Source organism: Nestor notabilis, unplaced genomic scaffold (genome assembly GCF_000696875.1).
Source record: "Nestor notabilis isolate BGI_N333 unplaced genomic scaffold, ASM69687v1 scaffold22757, whole genome shotgun sequence".
Classification (NCBI taxonomy): domain Eukaryota; kingdom Metazoa; phylum Chordata; class Aves; order Psittaciformes; family Psittacidae; genus Nestor; species Nestor notabilis.
This window is the reverse complement of record NW_009937242.1, coordinates 5,581-26,540: the sequence shown is the minus strand read 5'-3', so window position 1 is coordinate 26,540 and position 20,960 is coordinate 5,581. Positions and strand designations below refer to the sequence as shown.

At 53.0% G+C, this 20,960-nt stretch overlaps 1 protein-coding gene across 1 annotated transcript in view; it reads left to right on the top strand.

The window, feature by feature from the left end:
- Nucleotides 1-216: 216 nt before the first annotated feature.
- Nucleotides 217-20,960, top strand: part of LOC104408987 (myosin-7B-like) — a gene marked incomplete at its 3' end in the record, with an annotated part of 26,320 nt that continues 5,576 nt past the window's right edge. Inside the window, 28 exon segments of the mRNA XM_010018742.1 lie at nt 217-313; nt 1,048-1,151; nt 2,804-2,947; nt 3,052-3,208; nt 3,311-3,338; nt 4,366-4,462; nt 5,327-5,350; nt 7,192-7,284; nt 8,331-8,394; nt 8,501-8,599; nt 9,598-9,701; nt 10,223-10,361; nt 11,611-11,729; nt 11,871-12,020; nt 12,339-12,509; nt 13,203-13,382; nt 13,464-13,596; nt 14,082-14,158; nt 15,561-15,648; nt 16,080-16,197; nt 16,751-16,874; nt 17,319-17,455; nt 17,873-18,128; nt 18,664-18,906; nt 19,080-19,256; nt 19,547-19,692; nt 20,011-20,101; nt 20,863-20,960. Of these exon segments, the coding sequence (XP_010017044.1) occupies nt 217-313; nt 1,048-1,151; nt 2,804-2,947; nt 3,052-3,208; nt 3,311-3,338; nt 4,366-4,462; nt 5,327-5,350; nt 7,192-7,284; nt 8,331-8,394; nt 8,501-8,599; nt 9,598-9,701; nt 10,223-10,361; nt 11,611-11,729; nt 11,871-12,020; nt 12,339-12,509; nt 13,203-13,382; nt 13,464-13,596; nt 14,082-14,158; nt 15,561-15,648; nt 16,080-16,197; nt 16,751-16,874; nt 17,319-17,455; nt 17,873-18,128; nt 18,664-18,906; nt 19,080-19,256; nt 19,547-19,692; nt 20,011-20,101; nt 20,863-20,960 (3,458 nt within the window).

Here is a 20,960-nt window from a genome sequence, read left to right as displayed (position 1 = left end):
TTGCCTTGTTATTATGGTTATTATTAGCTACTATTGTTGTCGCTGTTGGCTCTCTAAAGTTAAAAGCTCATTTGGTGAGCATGTTGCTCTTATTAATCAGCCCAGTGGTGGGTGCTTTCCCCATGCACTGACTCACTACCCTTTCCCTCCTTGCAGTGTTCGGGTATACCTGCACTCTTCCTTCACTGCTGCCAGGTCTTCCTCCAGCAAGGCAAGATGTCTATGCTGGACATGAGCGAGTTTGGGGAGGCTGCTGAGTACCTCCGGAAGAGCTACACAGAGCAGCTGAAGCTTCAGACAATCCCCTTCGATGGTAAGACCCTGAGGCAGCTCTCGGCACAGCCCCATGTGTGTGCCCCATGCCAGCCCCTTGGCCATGGCTCTCTTTGGAGACCGTCCCCATCCCCTTCCCAGTGCTGCTCCTCATGGAGCAGGCATTACAGAATTGTCCTCACTGCCCTGGAGGAAGATCTCAGAAGGAGGGAAAGCAGGTTTTTGACTTTCCCCTTGTTTGCAGAGGTGGCCCTTGAGGGAGATGGGCTGAGGGAGGTCAAAGCCTTCTCCAGCTCCAGTTTGGAGGTGTCTGCACTGTCCCAGCCACCCCGCTGTACTGCGGCTCGGGCTCCAGGGCCCAACTTGCTCCTCTTGGTTCAGCAAAAGAGGAGAGTTTTGCTTCCTCTCACCGTCCTTTTTTCACGATGCTCTGAGTGCAAGCACATGAGAGCAGCAGACTTGTGTCAGGCTAAAAGTTGACCCTGGCAAAATAAGCAGCTGCCAAACATCAAGGAGGCAAAGAAACCCCAGCTCCTATGACATAGAATGCAGGAAGGAATAATCACTGTTCTTCCATGTTATCTGACTGCATTCATGTGGCTTTCAATTGACAATGTCAAACAGTTTCCTACATTTCAACCTGCTTTGTGTGTTATCCTTTCCTTTCCTTTCCTTTCCTTTCCTTTCCTTTCCTTTCCTTTCCTTTCCTTTCCTTTCCTTTCCCTTTCCTTTCCTTTCTTTACCTCTCCTATCTTCTCCTCTCTCCTTCTCCAGGAAAGAAGCGTGCTTGGATCCCGGATGAGAAAGAAGCTTATATTGAAGTGGAAATCAAAGAAAGCACTGGTGGCAAAGTCACTGTGGAAACCAAAAATAAGGAAGTAAGCAAAATACCTTTCATTTACCAAGGGAGAGCAAGTGGGTGTGGAGGGGGGGATATATGTGACAAGCTCACGTCTGAAACTAGCTGAGCTCCTGCTGATAACCCGGGTGATCAGTGGTGCCCCGAGGGGATGCGGTGTCAGGACACCAATGACCCGCCAAGAGTGGCAGCAGCTCAGCATCCCCCCATGGAGCACTGGCTTTCTATCACTGTTCCTGTGCGGGGCAGACCCAAGGGGACAGCCCTGGCCCAGCACAGCTCTGGGCTGTGGGAGGAAAGGCTGCCCCAGCACAGCCCGGCTCATCTCCGAGGTTCAAACCAGAGGTAAGGGGCCAGTTGGCCAATTCCTGCTTGTTTTAGCCAGGATTTGCACTGGATTGTGGTGCTGTTGGGAGAACAGGCGCTGGGCAAGGGGCAGCACCAGCTATGCCTCATGGTGAGGCTCCAGCCTGCCAGCAGCGGGAGGGAGGCAAAGCAAGGCAGGATCAGCTGGTATTTATCAGGATAATAAGCAAACAAGAATCAGTTGGGATTTGTCAACATAATATCCAGTACAAATAGCTGCAAATGGAATAATGACTATTCCTGGCTTGACTATGGGAGTCTTATGGCCCCGCAACTTCATGAGAGTGCAGAGACTCTGACTGGTGTAACACTGGGAAAGAATCACAAGGACCTGCCCAGGCAGTAAATCACAGACTTTATTATTGCTATTCCTCAGCTGGTCAGCGTGGCACTGAGAAGTGCTGGATTTAGAAGAAATACATGTAACTGTCTGTGGGAAGTGTCAAGGCTTTGGAAACTTTTTTGTCTGAAACTGGGGGGGAAAAAAGTAAAGAAATCTGCCCTCCCCAAGATAAAGTTTACTGGGGAGAGGGTATAAATTTTAAAAGATTATTCTGATGTTTATAAGATCTTCAGCTTCTGCCGACAAAGCAGCTTCTGCCAACAATGCAGCTTCCAAACCTCTTCTGCTGTTCCCTCTTGAAACTCTCTTGCTTAACATTGTTGTAGATTTCCAACATTTGAAAGTGTATCTGCTTTCCCTGGATCAGCATTTCCAGCTCCTGCTTCCAACACCTAACACCTCCTAACACCACACACTTCATATCCACCTGTAAAAAACTCTTTGAAAGGTTTCATTTCATCTTTATTAACAAGACCATTTGCTAAATGCAGCTTCTTCCATTCAGGCTGGATTCGTAACATGAGAGTTTCCCAGTGCTTGGCTTCCCGGGGTTAAACAAACACAGTTATCAGTGATGGAGTGCAGGCTTCTGCTGTTTGCCCAGACAGCCAGGGATCTCTCTGAGCAATAGTCCATGTTTCCTGGAGGGTTTTAGGCTGTGAAGAAGAGCACAAGACAGAGGTGTTGAGCACGTTGTGGGGTGACATCTTGGTGTCCCCCGACTTGGATCCCCTCTGTTGGGCTCAGCTACAGCCCATCTCCCTGGGAGGGAGGAGGTCTGGGGCTTGCTTGTCCCAACAGGGCTTTGTGGCGGGGGCTCTGGTAACCCCAGCACCCCACACTGGAGCACAGCAGGCATGGGGTCAGGGTTGCCCCCAGCATGGGGATGTCATGTCCGTCCACCGAGCAGGTTTAGAGGGTGTTCACTGGGGTCCATCTGACATGTCCCCCTCCTCTGGCAGACGCGGGTGGTGAAGGAGGATGAGCTGCAGCCCATGAACCCCCCCAAGTTCGACATGATTGAGGACATGGCCATGCTGACGCACCTCAACGAGGCCTCTGTGCTCTACAACCTGAAGCGCCGCTACTCCCACTGGATGATCTATGTAAGCCACTGGCACTCGGCAGACGGGGGGTCACCCCGTGGGGTGGGGAGATGAAGGAACATTGGGACACCCCCATCCCTCACCCGCCTCCTTTCCCTTTTCAGACCTACTCAGGGCTCTTCTGTGTTACCATCAACCCCTACAAGTGGCTGCCCGTCTACACGGCGCCGGTGGTGGCAGCCTACAAGGGCAAGCGGCGCACCGAGGCTCCCCCGCACATCTACTCCATCGCCGACAATGCCTACAATGACATGCTGCGCAGTAAGCCCTCACTTTGGGGACCCTCATCCTGGGGGGTCTGTGCTTTTGGGGTTGGGGGTGAAGTGGGTGGCACTGTCCTAATGCCTCCTCCTTCTCTTCCAGACCGTGAAAACCAGTCCATGCTCATCACGTAAGTGCCCCTCCATGCCCTTGCCCTGCCCAGCCTGATGTGAGGTGCCTGGGCAGCACCTTGTTCCCCAGGGGAGCCCCCCAGCTATGTCTCCCCATCCCATTCCATCCTGTCCTGGCAGCTGCCAGCTCTCCATCCCTTCCCACCCGACCTCACACGTAGCCACCATGTGAGGTGACAAGCAGGCTCCCCTGCACCCCAAAGCTGCCATGGGACACCCCAACTGCCTCCGAGGAGCGAGGGGGAAGGAGAGATGGAGGCCAAAGCCACAGGGAGATGGTGGCCAAAGCCACAGGGAGATGGTGGCAGCAGTGGCCAGAGGGGTGGTGGTGAGGGAGGAGGGTAATGTGGGAGGGAGTAGGCCAGGTTGATTTCAAGTGACATATAGATAAGGGCTATATAAAGGACTCTAAAGGACCCTATGCCTCTGCCAGGAGCCATGGACATTTTTAGCCTTGGCCATAGCCTAATTAGGAAAGGCAGGGGCTGTGGAGAGATGCTTGGCGCGTGTCCGGTGGTCCCCCCCCCGGGGTCTTTGTGATCTGGGATTACAATGGGAGAGCAGCTAACTATAGAGATGAGCTCAGCCAGCCCGCCGGCTGTGCCTGGTGCAGGATCCACCCGGTGTGGTGGCCTCCAAGACCCCCCAACAAAGCAGAACGTGCTGAAACCACCCAAGCAGGAGCAGCAGACCTGGGTCCTGCCTGATCCCGGACAGCTGAAGCCCCGGGGCTGGGGCTGTACAGCCTTGGAGGGTGCCAGCACCTCCTGCCATAGCTGCAGCGGGCAGCTGACCCCCCCGGCACCTCGCAGGGGGACACGGCAAGGATGGAGCTGGGTTTCGCTCCTAAGATAAGCCCCAAAGACAAGCACGTACACCCCCAGGCTGGAGGGGGTTGACAGTGCCACCCCTCCGAGCCTCTGCTTCTCCTCCCTAGCGCAATGAGCAGGGTGGCAGGGTCTCTGTTTGAAGTTTTGCCTGTTCTTTGCCTCATGCCCTTGATCTGTGTATTTCTGTTGCTCTAAGCGGAGAATCTGGTGCTGGTAAGACTGTAAACACCAAGCGGGTCATTCAGTACTTTGCCATTGTCGCAGCCTTGGGCGACACACCGGGCAAGAAATTAGTAAGACCCTCTTTTGAAACAAGCTCGTGCTGTTTTCTTCCTTTCTTTGGTGTTTTTTTCTTTCCCTCCCCTCCCCTTTTCTTCTTTTTACTTCTTTTCTTTTTTAATTCCCCCATCTTTTTGCATTTGGAAGCGTGTTTTGGTCTGACCCACCCAGGGCTTGGCTTTTCCTCGCCTTTTGAACAAGCAAGGCTTGAAATTACTCTGCTCAAGGGGAAATGGTCTTTTTTCATGTGGCTGCTCAACCCATGCAGCCTGGAAGAGGTGCTTTTGGTGCCCTCTTTATCTTCTCTTCCTCCCTCAACACCCCACAGAGCTTCTTCTTAATGAGCATTAAAAGAACAGAGTAATAAACCTGCCATTTCCCACCTTGCCTCTTTTAAGCCTTGCTTTTCATCCTTTACTCCTTTTTTTTTCCTCCTCTTGTTCATTTTGACCCTTTTCTACCTTGTGCTTTTCTTGCTCTTGTTTTGATTCTTGCATTTCTTTGGTGCTGGTTATTTTTGAGCTGCCTTTGCAAGTGCTTATTTCTTCTTGATACATTGAGGCTCGAGCCTGCTTTTCCCCTCTAGAAGCAAACTGGCTGCGTTAGGTATCAGTCGAGCAATACCTCAGCATTATTTTCTTTACTCTTCTTTGGGTTTGGATTTAACCGTTCTTGCTTTTTGGTGCATTTCTTTATTTTCTTGAGCTAATCTATTTAACAACTTTTTGGCATCTCTTACAAAGTTTAATCCTCCCATTTTTCTTCTTGGACGGTTTTTTGGCACTAAATGGTCATGCCCTGCTTTTCTGACCATGCTTCTTGTGGTTCTTGCCTGCCTTTTCTGGATTGCTAAAGACCATTTTCTTTTCTTTCTCTAGGCAGCTCTTGCCACTAAAACTGGGGTAAGTGTTGTAGACTCCTAATCTTTAATGCTGAGGACAGAGTTCTGCTGTGCCACAGAGCAATGGGTGATGAGGAATGCCTGTGTGGGGCCTCACCATGGGAGCAGGGGCAGTCTTCAGTTCTCCACTTAGCTTTGTATCTATCTCCCACCTTCCCATAGTTTGAAGCTTTGGTGTTTCATACCTTAGTGACTTTCTACCTTTTTGGCTCCAACCTCTCCTTTAAGGGATCATTGCTTTTCAAACGCTGGTTTTACCCAGCAATGTGTTGCCTGGGGGTGGTGTGGGCTCCTCCAAAGAGAAGGTGAAGCCTCCACTCTCTGAGCTGTTGGTGTTCCCCCAAGCCTCAAAGCCCAGCTGAGGGTGGTGGTGCTGAGGAGCAGGGGAAGAGCCTCTTTGCCATGGGCAGCATTGTGCTTTGGCTTCAGACCTGGGTTCTCATGATGCCTGGACATGCCATCCTCTGCAAAGACCCGAACTGGCTCACCTCTCCATGTTGCAGGCAGTTTATGTCCTTCTCTGGGGTGCATTTCTGAGGTGCTTGCTTAGCTCCAAGGAAACAACTGGGTTCCTTTGGAAATCCAGCAATGGTTCAGTCTCTGGCACTGCCAGCACCTCGAGGGCTCAGCCCTACGTCCTTGGTCCTCAGCTTCTATGTCTGAGCACGGAGGGACAGCCTTTATCTGGTGCACACTAAAGGGAGGCTCATAAATACATGAGTCTAGGGCCACTTGGGCAAACTTCCTAAAAGTGAGATCGCTGGAGGGCTGGAGCTGTGGGTCTCAGGGTGGCCCATGGGGCAGCCCCCATTGAGTCTCACAGGCCAGGCAGCTTTAGAACACGCTGGATTTAAGGATAACAGATTGGAGGCTATCCCAGACACAAAGTGCAGTTGATTAAAGCTGTGATTCACAGCTGCTCCCTGTCTCTTTACCCTCCACACAGCTGGAGCTGCTGAGCTGGGGAGCAGTGATGGGCCCAGCACAGCTCTTGGTGGGCAGAGTTCAGAGCTGGTGTTTCCTGTCCAGGGAAAGCCCTGTGGAATGTGTTAGAGCATGGCCATAAAGTGTTTCTGAAAGATCCTGCAGGAGCCTGTGCCACCAAACTCTACTGCTGTTGTCAGACTCCACTGTCCTCTGTGTGGCTTGGTTCTCTCCTTGAATTCTCGTCCTGCTTTGCCTGCATTAGGTGGAGGCTGCCTCTTCATCTTTGAACTGTGATGTGAAATATGAATGGAAAGACGAGGTTAATTCTGGGGCTTGCTCAGGAGAGCTCCAGTGAGTCCAGCAGATCGCATTGACTGGGACCAGTGGTGTGCTTCCATCACACTGTGACCCTGCTGTGCACGTTGTTAGTGCACGAGTCATAGATCAAGCCTGTTTTCTGTGTCACTTCTGCAATGTTCTGTGACTTAAACTGTCCCAGACTAAAGTTTGGTGAAAGAGGAAAAGCCTGTCAGAGTCAGAGCCTGAAATGTTACAGGCTGTTGTGGTGACAACGCGTGCTTGCTCTTGGTTTGCATATTGTAGCAGCCTAAGAAAGGGGCTAAGGACTGCTGTGTGCAGAGAGGACAGTAGCCTGGGTCTTCAGAGAGACCAGTTTAGGCAAGGAGAAGCCCACAGAGAGCATTGCTGCAAAGCCTAGCTCCGCTGACCTCTAAACCATCTGCATTGCTTCGTGAGACAAAGAGATGCCTGAGGAGCAGCAGGCTCTTCAAGACAGCTAAAGGGCAGAGCAGGCAGATGGTGCAAGAAGCCCGGCTCACTGTTTCCCTGTGTTGTTGGTAACAGATCCCCTCTGGCTGGGTGGGAGCTGACGCATCCTTTGGGTTTGTTTTGCAGGGCACCCTCGAAGATCAAATCATTGAGGCTAACCCAGCTATGGAAGCTTTTGGCAATGCCAAAACCATAAGAAATGACAACTCCTCGCGTTTTGTAAGTGTCTTGAGCAAGACAGAGAGCTAACGTGCTGTGTTCACGCAAGCTGAATGCATCACTTGTGCCACTGTGTTCTGTATGGTGTGAGCCAAAGGCATGGAGCAGGCAGGAGGCTCTGCTTCCTGGTGGGACTGGACTGCTGAGGCCAGGCTTCTTCTGGTTACACCAGTGCAGTAAATGGTGTGCAGAATGAATGCCTTGGTGTCACAGTGGCTGCAGAGAAGTCCCTTACAGGAGCAAAGCTGAGCGGGCCAGTAAGCACAGCCTGGCGTACTGTGTGCCCCTTCCAGGGAGCAGCATCTCTTCTGCTAAGCCCAGCCTTGGTGTGCTGTGGGATACTGTGATGCCTGTTCCTGTGCCTTGGTAGAAGGGAGACACTCCTGGGTGAGATTCCTCAGCACATCACGGAGCAGGAGGCTGGAGCAGACTCAGTGTCACACTGCCCCACAGAACTGCTCAGCTTTAAGAACAGGGCTGTTCCTAAACCTGGAGAGGGGCTTTGCACAAGGGCCTGTAGGGACAGGACAAAGGGAATGGCTTGAACCTGCCAGAGGGGAGATTGAGATGAGCTCTGAGGCAGAAGCTCTTCCCTGTGAGGGTGCTGAGGCGCTGGCACAGGGTGCCCAGAGAAGCTGTGGCTGCCCCATCCCTGGCAGTGTTCAAGGCCAGGTTGGACACAGGGGCTTGGAGCAACCTGCTCTAGTGGAAGGTGTCCCTGCCCGTGGCAGGGGGCTGGGACTGGATGAGCTTTAAGGTCCCTTCCAACACAAACCAGTCTGGGATTCTGTAGTGATTCTATGACAGGGATTTATCTGCTGTGGGTGAAATCTCTGCCTGCCTGGTGTTCAAAGCCTGAGGTGACGCTGATGATACAAACCAGAGAACTTCACCCACACGCCCCTCACCGGGCCCAGTAACTTGCCTGGCATCAGGAGAAGCCTAAGAAGTGGGAAATTAACAATGCCTTGTAGTTGTCTGAGGTTTCTGGGAGCTGTTTAAGTGTGTCGCCAAGCCCAGCACTTACCTCCTGCGCGTGTTTCCAGGGCAAGTTCATCCGGATCCATTTCGGCCCCTCGGGGAAGCTGGCCTCCGCAGACATTGACATCTGTGAGTAAAGCTGTGCCCGCTGCACTGGGGAGGGATCACACCTTCCCATGTGTGCCAGGGCTGGGCACAATCCCTCCTCTGACCCTGCTGCCCTGCTTGGTTCTAGATCTTCTGGAAAAATCAAGAGTGATTTTCCAGCAGCCCAAAGAGCGGAGCTACCACATCTACTACCAGATCCTCTCTGGGAAGAAACCAGAGCTGCAAGGTAAGGCAGCCAAAGCTTTATAGCATGACAGCCTGAAAACAGCCAGAAAGGGCTCTGTATTAGATTTGGGGTCCACAGGGAATGAGCAAACCCAGCTCACTGTGCAAGTACTGCCCTCAGATGCCTTGTTAGCTGCGCAGGATTGTAGGATTGGTGGATAATTCAGGGTGGAAGGGGTTTCAAGAGGCCACCTGCTCCAGCCTCTTTTATCCTCCCAGAGAAGCCAGACTAAAGCCCTTCCTGCAACTGTCTAGGAGCAGAAGTTGCTTTGGGTCTATCTGCAGGGTGGGAGCACACTTTGCAAAGCTGCCTTGCTTTGAGTCCTTGTCATATAGTGGGTACAACACCAACCTCACCATGTGCAGGGTGGATTCTTACTCATTTCAGGGTAGGGGGAAGTGTTTTGCAGCCTACTCTGAGCTCCTTCAGCCACCCGAGTGAGGTGACTTGTTCCAGGTGAGCTTGGAAACAGCTACACAGCTCACTGGCTGCTGTAGACATGTCCTAGGACAGTCCCAATGGATGAGAGCTTGCCCTGGGGCAGTCCTGTGCTTTGAGCAGCCCTGCTCTCAGGTGCCAGGCCCCATGGAGTGCACAGAACCCTCTCCACAGTGCAGGAAGATGCTGGCACAGTCCCTGGGGTGGTCAGCCCCTCGGCTGCGGGCTCCTGAGCTCAAGGACAAGACCTTATTAGGCAGGTGTGGAGCACTGTGTGGAGCAGTAATCTTATCTGGTGGTCACGAGGACATGGATGGCCACTTCTATATCAGTCTGCAGCCAAGCCATGTCCCAAGATAGCAAGCAGGAGGCACATCACAGAAGAGATGGACCCACGTGTGGACCTGTCTGGGCTTGAAGAGGGTGTTCCTCCCACTGGCTGGTGCCCTCTAGTAGAGCTGGTGAAGCCTTACCTCTTCATCTGTGCCCAGTGTTGCCCCTCTGCCCCAGCTTTGTCTCTGTCAGACTGGCCTCATCCTCTGCATGTCTTCCCCCAACAGATATGCTGCTGCTCTCCCTCAACCCCTACGACTACCACTTCTGCTCTCAGGGTGTAACTACGGTGGACAACATGGATGATGGCGAGGAACTCATGGCAACAGATGTACGTGAACTTCCTTCCCACTGCACAGCCCGAGCCAGGGGAGTGCACAACCTCTTCACAACCCCCCAGGACATGGGGACATGGCTTTTCTATGTCCCTCTCTAAATTAGCTGTGAGTTCCCTCTGGTTTATTGGCAGTTGCCCTACACATGCTGTGAGCTTACAAAGAAAGAGCAAAGTGACTGATCTCCATCAACAGACTCATCAAGGCAGAGAAGTGAGAGTAATTCCCTGCATTAGGAAGGCTCTGTAGCACATGAGCACTTCCCATGCTCCCAGGAGAAGATGAGAGCTCAGCCTGGAAAACCTCCTGCTTGTGGATGCTAGGCTAGTCTTTTTGCTTTCAGATGGGTCTGGTGGGAGCTGGCCTCACATTCAAAATCCCATGGACAGGATTCCTCAGCTAGATGTGCACTGGATACAGTACCCCGCCCAGAGCCCCAGGATAGGGAGAGCACCTTAGGAGACCTCACCTCAGAGTGGTGATGTTGTTCAATCTACACTGCTTTGTCTCTCCTCAGCACGCCATGGACATCTTGGGCTTCAGCAATGATGAGAAATACGGCTCCTATAAAATAGTGGGTGCTATCATGCACTTTGGCAACATGAAGTTCAAGCAGAAGCAGCGGGAAGAGCAGGCAGAGGCTGACGGCACTGAAAGTGAGTTTGGCTCCACGCTGCCAGCTCTGCCCAGCCTGGCCTGGGCACACAGATCCTCCAGGGGCAGAGTGTGGTAACTTCCCTGGCCTGGTCTGTGAAGGTCGGTGGCTGTTATCCCAGGCAAGCACACGGGCTTAGGTCCTGCTGTAGGTGCACAAAGGGGCTGGTCTTTGAACTGGCAGACTTAGGGCATAGATGAGACCAGCTTTTCTACAAGTGGTAGGTGGTCTCATCTGCATCAGACCTTCCTCAGCAGCACCACAGGCTGTCACACCCTGGCTGTGATTCACCTTGTTCAGTCTTCTGCTGTCCTTCATCACCTCTTCTCTGGCACTGACAGCTTCCCAGAGCAGGTCATCCACAGGGCATGAGCCAGGCCATGGTCAGGACTGCAGGGACCTGCTTGAGACACAGCCTCCTGAAGAGCAGTTAGAGTAGGATACAGCCACTGTCTAATACTTCTCCTTGATTGTTGCTTAGGAAAATCCAGTGCAAATCAGAGGTCTAAGAGAATGGTCAGGCTGAAAATCAAACCTGGAAATTCAGGCAGAGCTCAAATACCTTCTGTTGCTTTTGCACTGCTGCGTTATGCCTGGTTCCCATATAACGGAGCAAGCTTCGAGGAAGGATGAGAAGGGGGAACCCTATCACTTAACTGGAGGGCTTCAGCAGTCACTATACTTAAGCTGAGTGACTACCTGGATCAGACCTTCATGCTAATGTCCATGAAGAAAGAGTTCCCCTTGCCTGAGGAATGTCAGCACAGGATTCACCTGCTGCCTGGTCTTTACTGAGGGTTTTGCTTTAGCAGTGATTTCCTGCAGAGGTGATTTTCCAGCTGAAGTCTGCTGTCAGGAGTCTATAAGCAAGAACATCACCTCTTTTCTGGTCACTTCAGATTCACTGCATGGGAATCCAGGCTTCCACTGGAAATTGCATAGAGATTCCCAGATAAGGCTTGAAAACCTGGTAAGGTGCAGCAGGTCTGCTACAGCCATCTCCTCCAAACAGTAACTTCTTAGGCAGGAGGTCAGACTTTGAAAGCATCATACAATACCCAGGATGGGAAAATCACACCAGACACTGGAGGAGACTCTAGAGAAGGTGGGAAAACATGTATAGTGAGCACTGAGCAACAGGCGAGCTGGGAAGTTTTATTTATTGTCTTTTTTCCTTTCTGGGGCTTCCTCGCTGGCTCCTCATGCTGGCTCCTCATGCTGGCTCCTCACGCCTTTGTGCTGCTTTACAGGTGCTGACAAAGCTGCCTACCTGATGGGAATCAGCTCAGCTGACCTCATCAAGGGCTTGCTCCATCCTCGCGTGAAAGTGGGCAATGAGTATGTGACCAAAGGTCAGAACGTGGAGCAGGTGAGTGTGCCTCAGTAACCATGAGATCCCTGGGTCTGTCCTTTGTGTGCCCAGAGGAGCTCTCTTCTTCAGCCTCTGGCTCCTACAAAAGCAGGGAGAAGGATCAGCGCTCATGGCCTGCTCTGTGATGTGCTTTGGCAGGTTGTCTATGCGGTGGGAGCCCTGGCTAAAGCCACCTATGACCGCATGTTCAAGTGGCTGGTGACTCGCATCAATAAGACCCTGGACACCAAGCTGGCCAGGCAGTTCTTCATCGGAGTACTGGACATTGCAGGCTTCGAGATCTTTGACGTGAGTTCTGCAGGCCCCCTGCAATGGGACTAGGGGGATGTTGTAGCCAGACAGCTCAGTCCCCTGGTGTTTGACAGCTCCACCTCCTCCAAGAAACTGCCTTGATAGGAAAATGAGCTCTTGTCTGAATTAATCTGTCTGGAGCTAACAGGCAGCTCACACTGCTGTGGGCACATCTCCAGTGATTCCTGGCTACCTGCTCTGGTAGCAGTCCAGCTGAGCCTAGCAGAGATCACTCCTCACACCCAGACGAAGCAGAAGAGTGAATCCCTTCACGTCTGAGGCTCCTTCTGATGCAGATTTGTTTTGTTCTGACAGTTCAACAGCTTTGAGCAGCTCTGCATCAACTTCACCAACGAGAAGCTGCAGCAGTTCTTCAACCACCACATGTTTGTCCTGGAGCAAGAAGAATACAAAAAGGAAGGCATTGAATGGGTCTTCATTGACTTTGGCCTGGACCTGCAGGCTTGCATTGACCTAATTGAGAAGGTAAAGCACGAGTCAGGGCACAGGAATGATACTTCTGGTAGGAGGCTTGTTTGCAAAGCCTGGAGGTGCTCTGCTACTAGAGACGGAATGATTCCCTCCCGAGCCACTGGGAAGTGCCCAGCTTTGTTTTCCCCACACTTACCTGGAGCTTCCAGCCCACTGAGTCCCTTTGACACAAATCTTGACTTCATGAAACCACAGACATTCTGTTCCTACCCACTGGTGAGCCACAAAACCTAGTGCAGCCTTTGCCTCCAGAGAACAGCGATCTCTGCCCCATATTCCTACCCACTTGCTGCCACTCAGAGCCTCCTACTAAGTACTTGCTGATTCAGAGCAGCTTGTAGAAAAGATTTCTACCACTGCATGGCAGAAACTCACCTCTTTCAGTGGAAAGGAGCTCACCTATCAGGGTAGTGGAGAGGATCTCCCCTTCCCACAGCCTGATGGACCTGGGCAAGCCCCCAAGTCTTGCAGGCTTGGCTGGTCCCACTCTGACTGGCTGGAGGTCAGATGCAGCCTGGAATGCACCAGCGATAGCTTGTCCCATAGTCAACGTCTTGCACCGTTTGCCTTAAAGAGGATGAGGTCTCCCAGGTCAAGCTTTGCTCAGTGGCAGAGGGAATCCCCCATTCTGGGATGGGCTATGGCAAGGCTGAGCTCAGACTTCTTTATACCCCCTTCTCCCTGCAGCCACTGGGAATCCTGTCCATCCTTGAAGAGGAGTGCATGTTCCCAAAAGCCTCCGACATGTCGTTCAAAGCTAAGCTCTATGACAACCACCTTGGGAAGTCACCCAACTTCCAGAAGCCCCGGCCGGATAAAAAGCGGAAGTATGAGGCGCACTTTGAGCTGGTGCACTACGCTGGTGTGGTACGTCCCGGGCAGCCTGCACAGCACCCCCCCATCCCCCGGGAGCACCGTCCTTACCTTTGCCTCTTCTCTCTCTGAAAGGTGCCGTACAACATCATTGGGTGGCTGGACAAGAACAAGGACCCCCTGAATGAGACAGTGGTGTCTGTCTTCCAAAAATCCCAAAACAAGCTCCTGGCTTCCCTCTATGAGAACTATGTGGGCTCATCTTCAGGTGAGGAACAACCTCAACCATTTCTTGAGCTCGATCTCCCCTCCCTTTGCAGCAAAACCTCCTCACCCTCACAGCCTGTTGGTGTAGTATTCCTGCACCTAGCAGCCCAGGCAAAGGGAAGAGCCACACTGACCCCTAAAATCTCTCTGACCTGGGTAGGTGGGTGCTCTGGAGATACAGTGCTGGCCTAAGGGCTTTTAGGGGGTTAGGACTAGGCTGAGCTTGTGTGGTGCTTAAAGAACTGTCCTGGTGGCCCTGTGACCTGAGATGTGTGAAGGGATCTGTTGTTACCAAGATATGAGGAGCAACACCCAGAGTTGGGTGCTGTGGGAGATGTTTCTGGTCTGTGGCTTTGCTCTGCAGCAGGGCACTACTACAGAGAGCAGGGCCTGTGTGTGTTTCAAAAGTGTTTGGGGGTGCTCCTGTGTCCTCCAAGCCAAGCAGATGTTGTGCTGATGTAACGAATCAATATTTCAACCCAACAGAGGAACCTCACAAGCCAGGGACCAAGGAGAAACGTAAAAAGGCAGCTTCTTTCCAAACAGTGTCTCAGCTGCACAAGGTAAGAGCCAGTCCCTCATAGGGCCATAGGGAAGCATGCTCTGAGTGTCCCCGTGTCATCCCACTCCCCTGCCAAGACTCTGGGGTATCTTGCACCTGAGGGACCACCAGAGCTCCTGAAGGAGCAAAAGCTCCTGACACCCTCTCATCCCTGTGCAAGGGGCCAGTGCCTTGCAGAGTCCCAGCCCTCTCCCCCTGCTCTAGGGAGGGACATGGAGCTCCAGGCTGGGAGAGCAGTGGCTCCCTTTGGCTTGTGCTGCTTCTGCCCACGTCATGCTTGCTCACATGCTGCTCACAGCTCCTTCGCCTTTGAGAGAGCGGCAGTTAAGACTTGTAGTGATGTTTAGGTGATGTATTACATGAACATCACTTTAAGTCTGTGCTACTTCTCTCCTCATTCTTGTCAGCGGGAAGGACAGCCTTTGGGCAGAAGAAAATGGAGGAGGATCTTGCAGGTCTCTGAGCAGGCACCTCGCTGCTGTCCTGTGCAGGAGGTGACCTGAGCTCTTTCACAGCTCAGGATGACACCCCATGCTCACCACAGAAGTTACTTGTCCACCCCAGAGCTTAAGCCACTGGAAAACAGCACAGAGGGAGGTGTGAGCCCAATGCTGTGTCCTGCTCTGACAGCCCTGGGGTGACAGGGTGCTTGCAGAGGGCAGTGCTGGTGTCTGAGCCCCCAGCAGGGAGATGTGTGACTTTCCCCCTCCTGGACAAGTCACGAGCCTTGGGGAAAGGTATCTGTGGCAAGAAGTTGCCCGATGGTGAGGTGGAGCTGTGGGAAGGTGTTCACCAGCAGGCTGAGCCTGTACGAGCAGGGGAAGGCAGCCTGCAAAGATTGAGGGTGCAGATGCCTTTCCCATAGGAAAAGACAGGGCCAAGTCTTGGCTTCAGCCCTGCCTTGGACAGGAAAGGAGGCCCAGGCTGGATTGGCAGGGCCCTCTGTTGTGGCCAAAGGCTATGGAAAGCACTGTGGAAGTGCAGGGGAAACCTGATGAGCTGAGGGCTGCAGGCAGTGTGGATGCCAGTGTGGATGATCAGGAGGATGCTGAGCGCAGTGTTGGTGACACCAGCAGAGCCGTTTACCAGGATATGCTCAGTGCTGTGGTCCTGGCAGTTCCCTGCAGCAAATCTTTACCTGCAAACACTGAGGAAGCTCCCGGTCCCCTCTGCCATTGCTCTGCCCCTGGCAGGATGCAGTGGTCCTGCTATAGGGCTGGGGATGTCCTGTTGGCAGGATAGTGCAGGGAGCAGGAGGAAATTCCTCCTTTCCCATGAAGAGTGGTAAGGGACTCTCAGCATTTGCTCTTCCCTGCCTGTGGGGGAAGGAGAGGGCTGCAGAGAAGTGTTGTAGGGGAGCAGAGCTGTCACCCCGTGCCTCATCCCCTGTCTCTGCCCCACAGGAGAACCTCAACAAGCTGATGACCAACCTGCGCTCCACTCAGCCCCACTTTGTCCGCTGCATCATCCCCAATGAGACAAAGACCCCGGGTAAGTGTGGACTGAGACAGCACCCAGGGAATTCCCTTGGGTGACATCCACATGTAGGAGCTGGAAGGACTCTGGCACTCCCCTTCTCTCCAACCCTTGTCTTGCAGCAGTTCTGCTGCCACTGACACCAAGCCCCATCTCAGTGTGGAAACCTCTGTGACCCACACCAGTCTCCTCTACTGGGGAGAATGAGTTCTGCCAGGCTCCCACTTTGGCTGTGCCTTGATGGTTGGGCTGCCCTGTGCATGACAGCAGGCACAGCAGAGTCTTTCAGGCTCACTGACTTCCACCACCCGAGGCCCAGGCTGCAGCACCGATTAACACCCTCATTCAAAGCCATGGGCTGTGTCCAGGGTTCAGATCCATGCTGCAGCTCCATTTCCCTTGTCCACTTGGGCTAAGTGTCTGCTCCATCTTGTTCTCACCCCCAGGAGCCATGGATGCCTTCCTGGTGCTGCACCAGCTGCGCTGTAATGGTGTCCTTGAAGGTATCCGCATCTGCCGTAAAGGGTTCCCCAACAGGATCCTCTACGCAGACTTCAAGCAGCGGTAACTCTCTCCTCTTCCTTGCAACCCACATGTGTTCTGAGGGGACACAGACTTGCCCTGGCTCTGACCTGCTTGTGTGGGGCTGGTCTGAGCCACCACCACAATCCCAGTGCATGTGTGGTGTGAGATAGCTCTGCTGCTGCTCTGTGCTGCCAGACATGGAGAGTTTGGTGCCAGACATGAGGAGGCAGTAGGGCTGGTGATGTTTGGAATGCAGGGCTGGTGCAAGTAGATGATGGCAAGGCTCAGGTCCATTTCTCTCTGCCCTTGGGTTCCTTACTGCTCTCCACCTGGGCCCATCCACCACTGGCCTCTTCCTGCATAGTCCTCCTTGTGTTCAGGCACTAAGATCTGTCAGGGTTCCCTGGTGTCTGCTCTGCAGAACAGCCCATACAGTGCCCTGGAGCAATTGGTTCATACATGGGTCCAGCCTGTGCAGCAGCAATGTACTTCTAGAGGGAACTGGCATGACTGGGGTACAGGGATGATGATAGAACCATCGACTCTGTTCTGGAGTGTCTCCTGCATGTCCTCCTCTGCTTTGTCCCTGCAGCTACCGTATCCTGAATCCAACAGCCATTCCAGATGACAAGTTTGTGGACAGCAGAAAGGCCACAGAGAAGCTGTTGAGCTCCCTGGAACTGGACCACTCTCAGTACAAGTTTGGTCATACCAAGGTGAGACCAGGCAGCTGGTGTAGGGACATTGTCCTTCCTGTCTCTGCAGTCCCAGTTTGCTCTCCATGCCCAGCTTGCTCTCTGCCTGGCCACAGCCCTGCTGCATCCGGGCATTCTGCAGGTTGCCTGTGGCCTTTGAAGGGGCAGAGAAGATGCAGGCTTGGAAGAAACAGGTCTAAGCAGGTCACTGCTGCCTGACCTCATGCCACCCAACACAGAGCTGGTGTCCACTCAGGGCAGGGAGCTCTGGTGCTCAGTGGTGCCTTGTGTAGGTGCCCCTTCAACCAGTGCAGAGTAGGGAGGGCACTGAACCTGCAGTGTGCAGCCCTCGCTGCTCTGTGTGGCCCTGCTTTGGCCACAGGTCAGCTCTGCCTGGTGGGTGATGTTACCCCTGAGCCCTCTGCCCTCTCTGCTCTGACCCTGCTCTCCCTCTGCTGCCTGCAGGTGTTTTTCAAGGCTGGTTTGCTGGGCTTGCTGGAGGAGATGCGGGATGAGCGTCTGGCCAAGATCCTGACCATGCTGCAGGCCAGAATCCGCGGGCACCTCATGCGCATCGAGTATCAGAAGATCATCAGCAGGAGGTAGAGCTGGGGCTGGGGGAGCGGCAGAACTTTGTGTGTCTCCTTGTTCCTTTGCACATTTGAGTGGGTTTGGGGCAGTGGTTGGGTAAAGCCCTGTCCTGAAGGGCTGGAGGCAGACCTGTGAGAGGTCAGGCATGGGCTTGGCAGGGAGGCTCAGTGTATCTGGGTGGGGGAAGCCTTTGGTTTCCACTGGAAGATTCAGAGGGATGCAGGGTGAAGGGACCTGAAAGCCAGGCCACACCACCCATCCCACTAGGGCCATTATGTGTGCAAACAATGTGCCATTCATTCAGCATACTTCCATAGTGATGGAGAATAGAGCCATGTCCAGGCCTGCAAATGCCAGGTCTCTGCTGCAGTAGGGGTGGGACGTGGAGAATCTACACCTGTGATGATGCTCTGCTTATGTCCCTCCAGGGAAGCCCTCTATACCATCCAGTGGAACATCCGGGCCTTCAATGCTGTCAAGAACTGGTCCTGGATGAAGCTGTTCTTCAAGATCAAGCCTTTACTCAAGTCTGCTCAGACTGAGAAGGAAATGTCCAACCTGAAGGAGGAGTTCCAGAAGCTGAAGGAAGCTCTGGAGAAGTCCGAGGCTAAGAGAAAGGAGCTGGAAGAGAAGCAGGTCTCCATGATCCAGGAGAAGAACGACCTGACTCTCCAGCTGCAGGCAGTGAGTGCCTCACCCCCTCTCTGGCAGTGTAAAGATAGTGCAGGGTCCATGGTTAGAAGCAGCAGAGCATCCTAGGTCCCTTCTCCAGCTTCTTGCAGTTTTGAGACCCCCTCATGTTAGACTCGGTGCAAACCTGAAGCATCATCACAGACTTGCCATCTTAGAGCTGCCATGGGGATTAGTGCTCCCCTGGCGTGGGAAGGGTGATCTCCTCACAAGGGGATGGGGAGATGATAGTGTTTGCTCACCAGCTGTGGCTGATCTGTGCTGTTCCTATGCCAGGAAGTGTCTTCCAGTGTCTCCATCCTCTGGAAAGATTCAGTTGCTGTTAGCTCTTTGGCCCTGTTTAGTGTCAGTGGTTGTCCCATGGACCTTATAAACAGCGCTGTCTGGTTTTGTCCACCTGAGCACCTCAGGCTTGCTCTACCCCTTCCACGAGGAGAGCTTCAGCTCTGGCCAGGGTAGCATGGCTGAGAGCCTGCAGGTGTGCTCCTGGGGCAGCGGGTGAGTGCTGGCTCTCCTGTGCCTGTCCCAGGAGCAAGACAACCTGGCAGATGCAGAGGAACGCTGCGACCTGCTGATCAAGTCCAAGATCCAGCTGGAGGCCAAGGTGAAGGAGCTGACAGAGCGTCTGGAGGATGAGGAGGAGATGAACTCAGACCTCACCGCCAAGAAGCGCAAGCTGGAGGATGAGTGTGCAGAGCTGAAGAAAGACATTGATGACCTGGAGATCACGCTGGCCAAGGTGGAGAAGGAGAAGCATGCCACGGAGAACAAGGTGAGTGACCTCCCTGCAGAGCACAGCCTCATTGCTCTGGGGCCTCAGAGCTTGTGGAGGTGCCAAAGAGAAACATCAGGGACAAGGTTGCTGGTTTGTGGGAGCCTCTTATGGGTATTAGCTCAGCATCCCTCTCCCTAAGAAGATGTGCTCAGTTGACCTCCCTGTTCTAGGTTAAAAACCTGATTGAAGAGATGGCTGCTCTGGATGAGATCATTGCCAAGCTGACAAAAGAGAAGAAAGCACTGCAAGAGGCCCATCAGCAGGCCCTGGATGACCTGCAGGCTGAGGAAGACAAAGTCAACACACTGACAAAAGCCAAGGTCAAACTGGAGCAGCAAGTGGATGATGTGAGTCACAGACAGTGAAGTGAGAGAGGTTTGAGTCACACATCCAGGTTGTCCCTGATGGGGTCTGGAGAGTGGGATCATTATCAGATCCCCATTTAATATGGGCAGTTGGTGAACATCCCCATTAGCAAACTGGCCCTGAACCAAGACGTGATCTAGAGCACTGGAGACCAAGCAGGAAAGAGCTCTGGCTCTCAGGGCTGGGTGAAGTTCCCACAGCAATGGACATGGGGACATTGGGGCTGCAATGGATCCTTTCCTTCCCTACCCTGTCACCCTTCATTCTCCAGCTGGAAAGCTCTCTTGAACAAGAGAAGAAAGTCCGCATGGACCTGGAAAGAGCAAAGAGGAAACTTGAAGGAGACCTGAAGTTGACCCAAGAGTCTGTAATGGATCTGGAGAATGACAAACAGCAGCTGGAGGAGAAACTCAAGAAGTGAGTGTGTGATCTGTGCCTGGGCTCTGTGCTTACTCTGCCAGGCCAGTGCCCACCTCTGGGCCAAGTGGATGTGTGGCCTCTGCAGGAGCTGCTGGGATGGGGCTTTGAATGTGCCAGTTTGGCCTCTCCAACCCTCACTCAGAGTAGTCCATGAGCAGCTTCTTACCCCTGTGGTCTCTTTCCTGTGGGGGTTTGTTTATCCTCTGGACCTGGGTGTTACAATTCAGGGAACAATCTTCCTGTGGCTTCAGGAGCCAGAGGGACTTGGGAGGACAGTGTTTGTCTGACCAGGGGCTCTGCCTTCTTTCTGTACAGGAAAGACTTTGAAATGAGTCAGCTGAATTCAAGGATTGAAGATGGGCAAGTGACAGAGGCCCAGCTGCAGAAGAAGATCAAGGAGCTCCAGGTATGGTAGGAAGAACTGTTCTCACAGCCTAGCAGTCCTCTGTTTCATTACATGTGATGGGGAATCTGTATGGGCTAGACCCTCTCTGAACACAGGGACATCTCCTAGGCAGAAGAGTGATGAAAAAAGCAAAGCCTCTGCCAAAATATGATGGGTTGAAAAGAAGTTCATTAAAGAATGAACTATTGAGGTGAATGATAGCACCAACAGGAGGAACAGCTTCTACGATGTAGTTCTCTGTTCAGATTAAAACCTTAAACCCAGTGCCCAAACTGAAGATCCAAACCTAGTATGTTGGGCTTCTTCCTATCAGAGAGGGCCCCAGATTACAGCATGGAGGTTCCCACTGAAAAGAAGCAATATCAGCCTGGATTCTGATGGCAGGATGTAGACGAGAGCAGGAGCTCTGCAAAACACACAGCCAGGGAGCACCACACACGTCTGCCTCTGAGAACCCAACCCAGCCCAGGCCTTTGCTCCAGGCTGGTGGCTGCTTGTTCCCCAGCAGCAGAGGACTCACCTTGCTCTGCTGTGGAGAGCAAAGATGCTGATGAAACCTGGAGCATCTTAGAACATCTGCCTTATTACCCCTTGTCCTGTCGCAACAGTCCCTGATGAAGAGTGCCTCTCCAGCATCCTTGTAGGCCCCCTTCCAATATCGGAAGGGGATATCTGCACATGGCAGGGGGTTGGAACTGGATGATTTTAAGGTCTTTTCCAACCCAAACCGTTCCATGATTGTATGATTCTGTCTCTTGCAGGCCCGCATTGAGGAGCTGGAGGAGGAGCTGGAGGCTGAACGCGCTGCCAGAGCCAAGGTGGAGAAGCAGCGGGCAGAAGTGTCTCGGGAGCTGGAGGA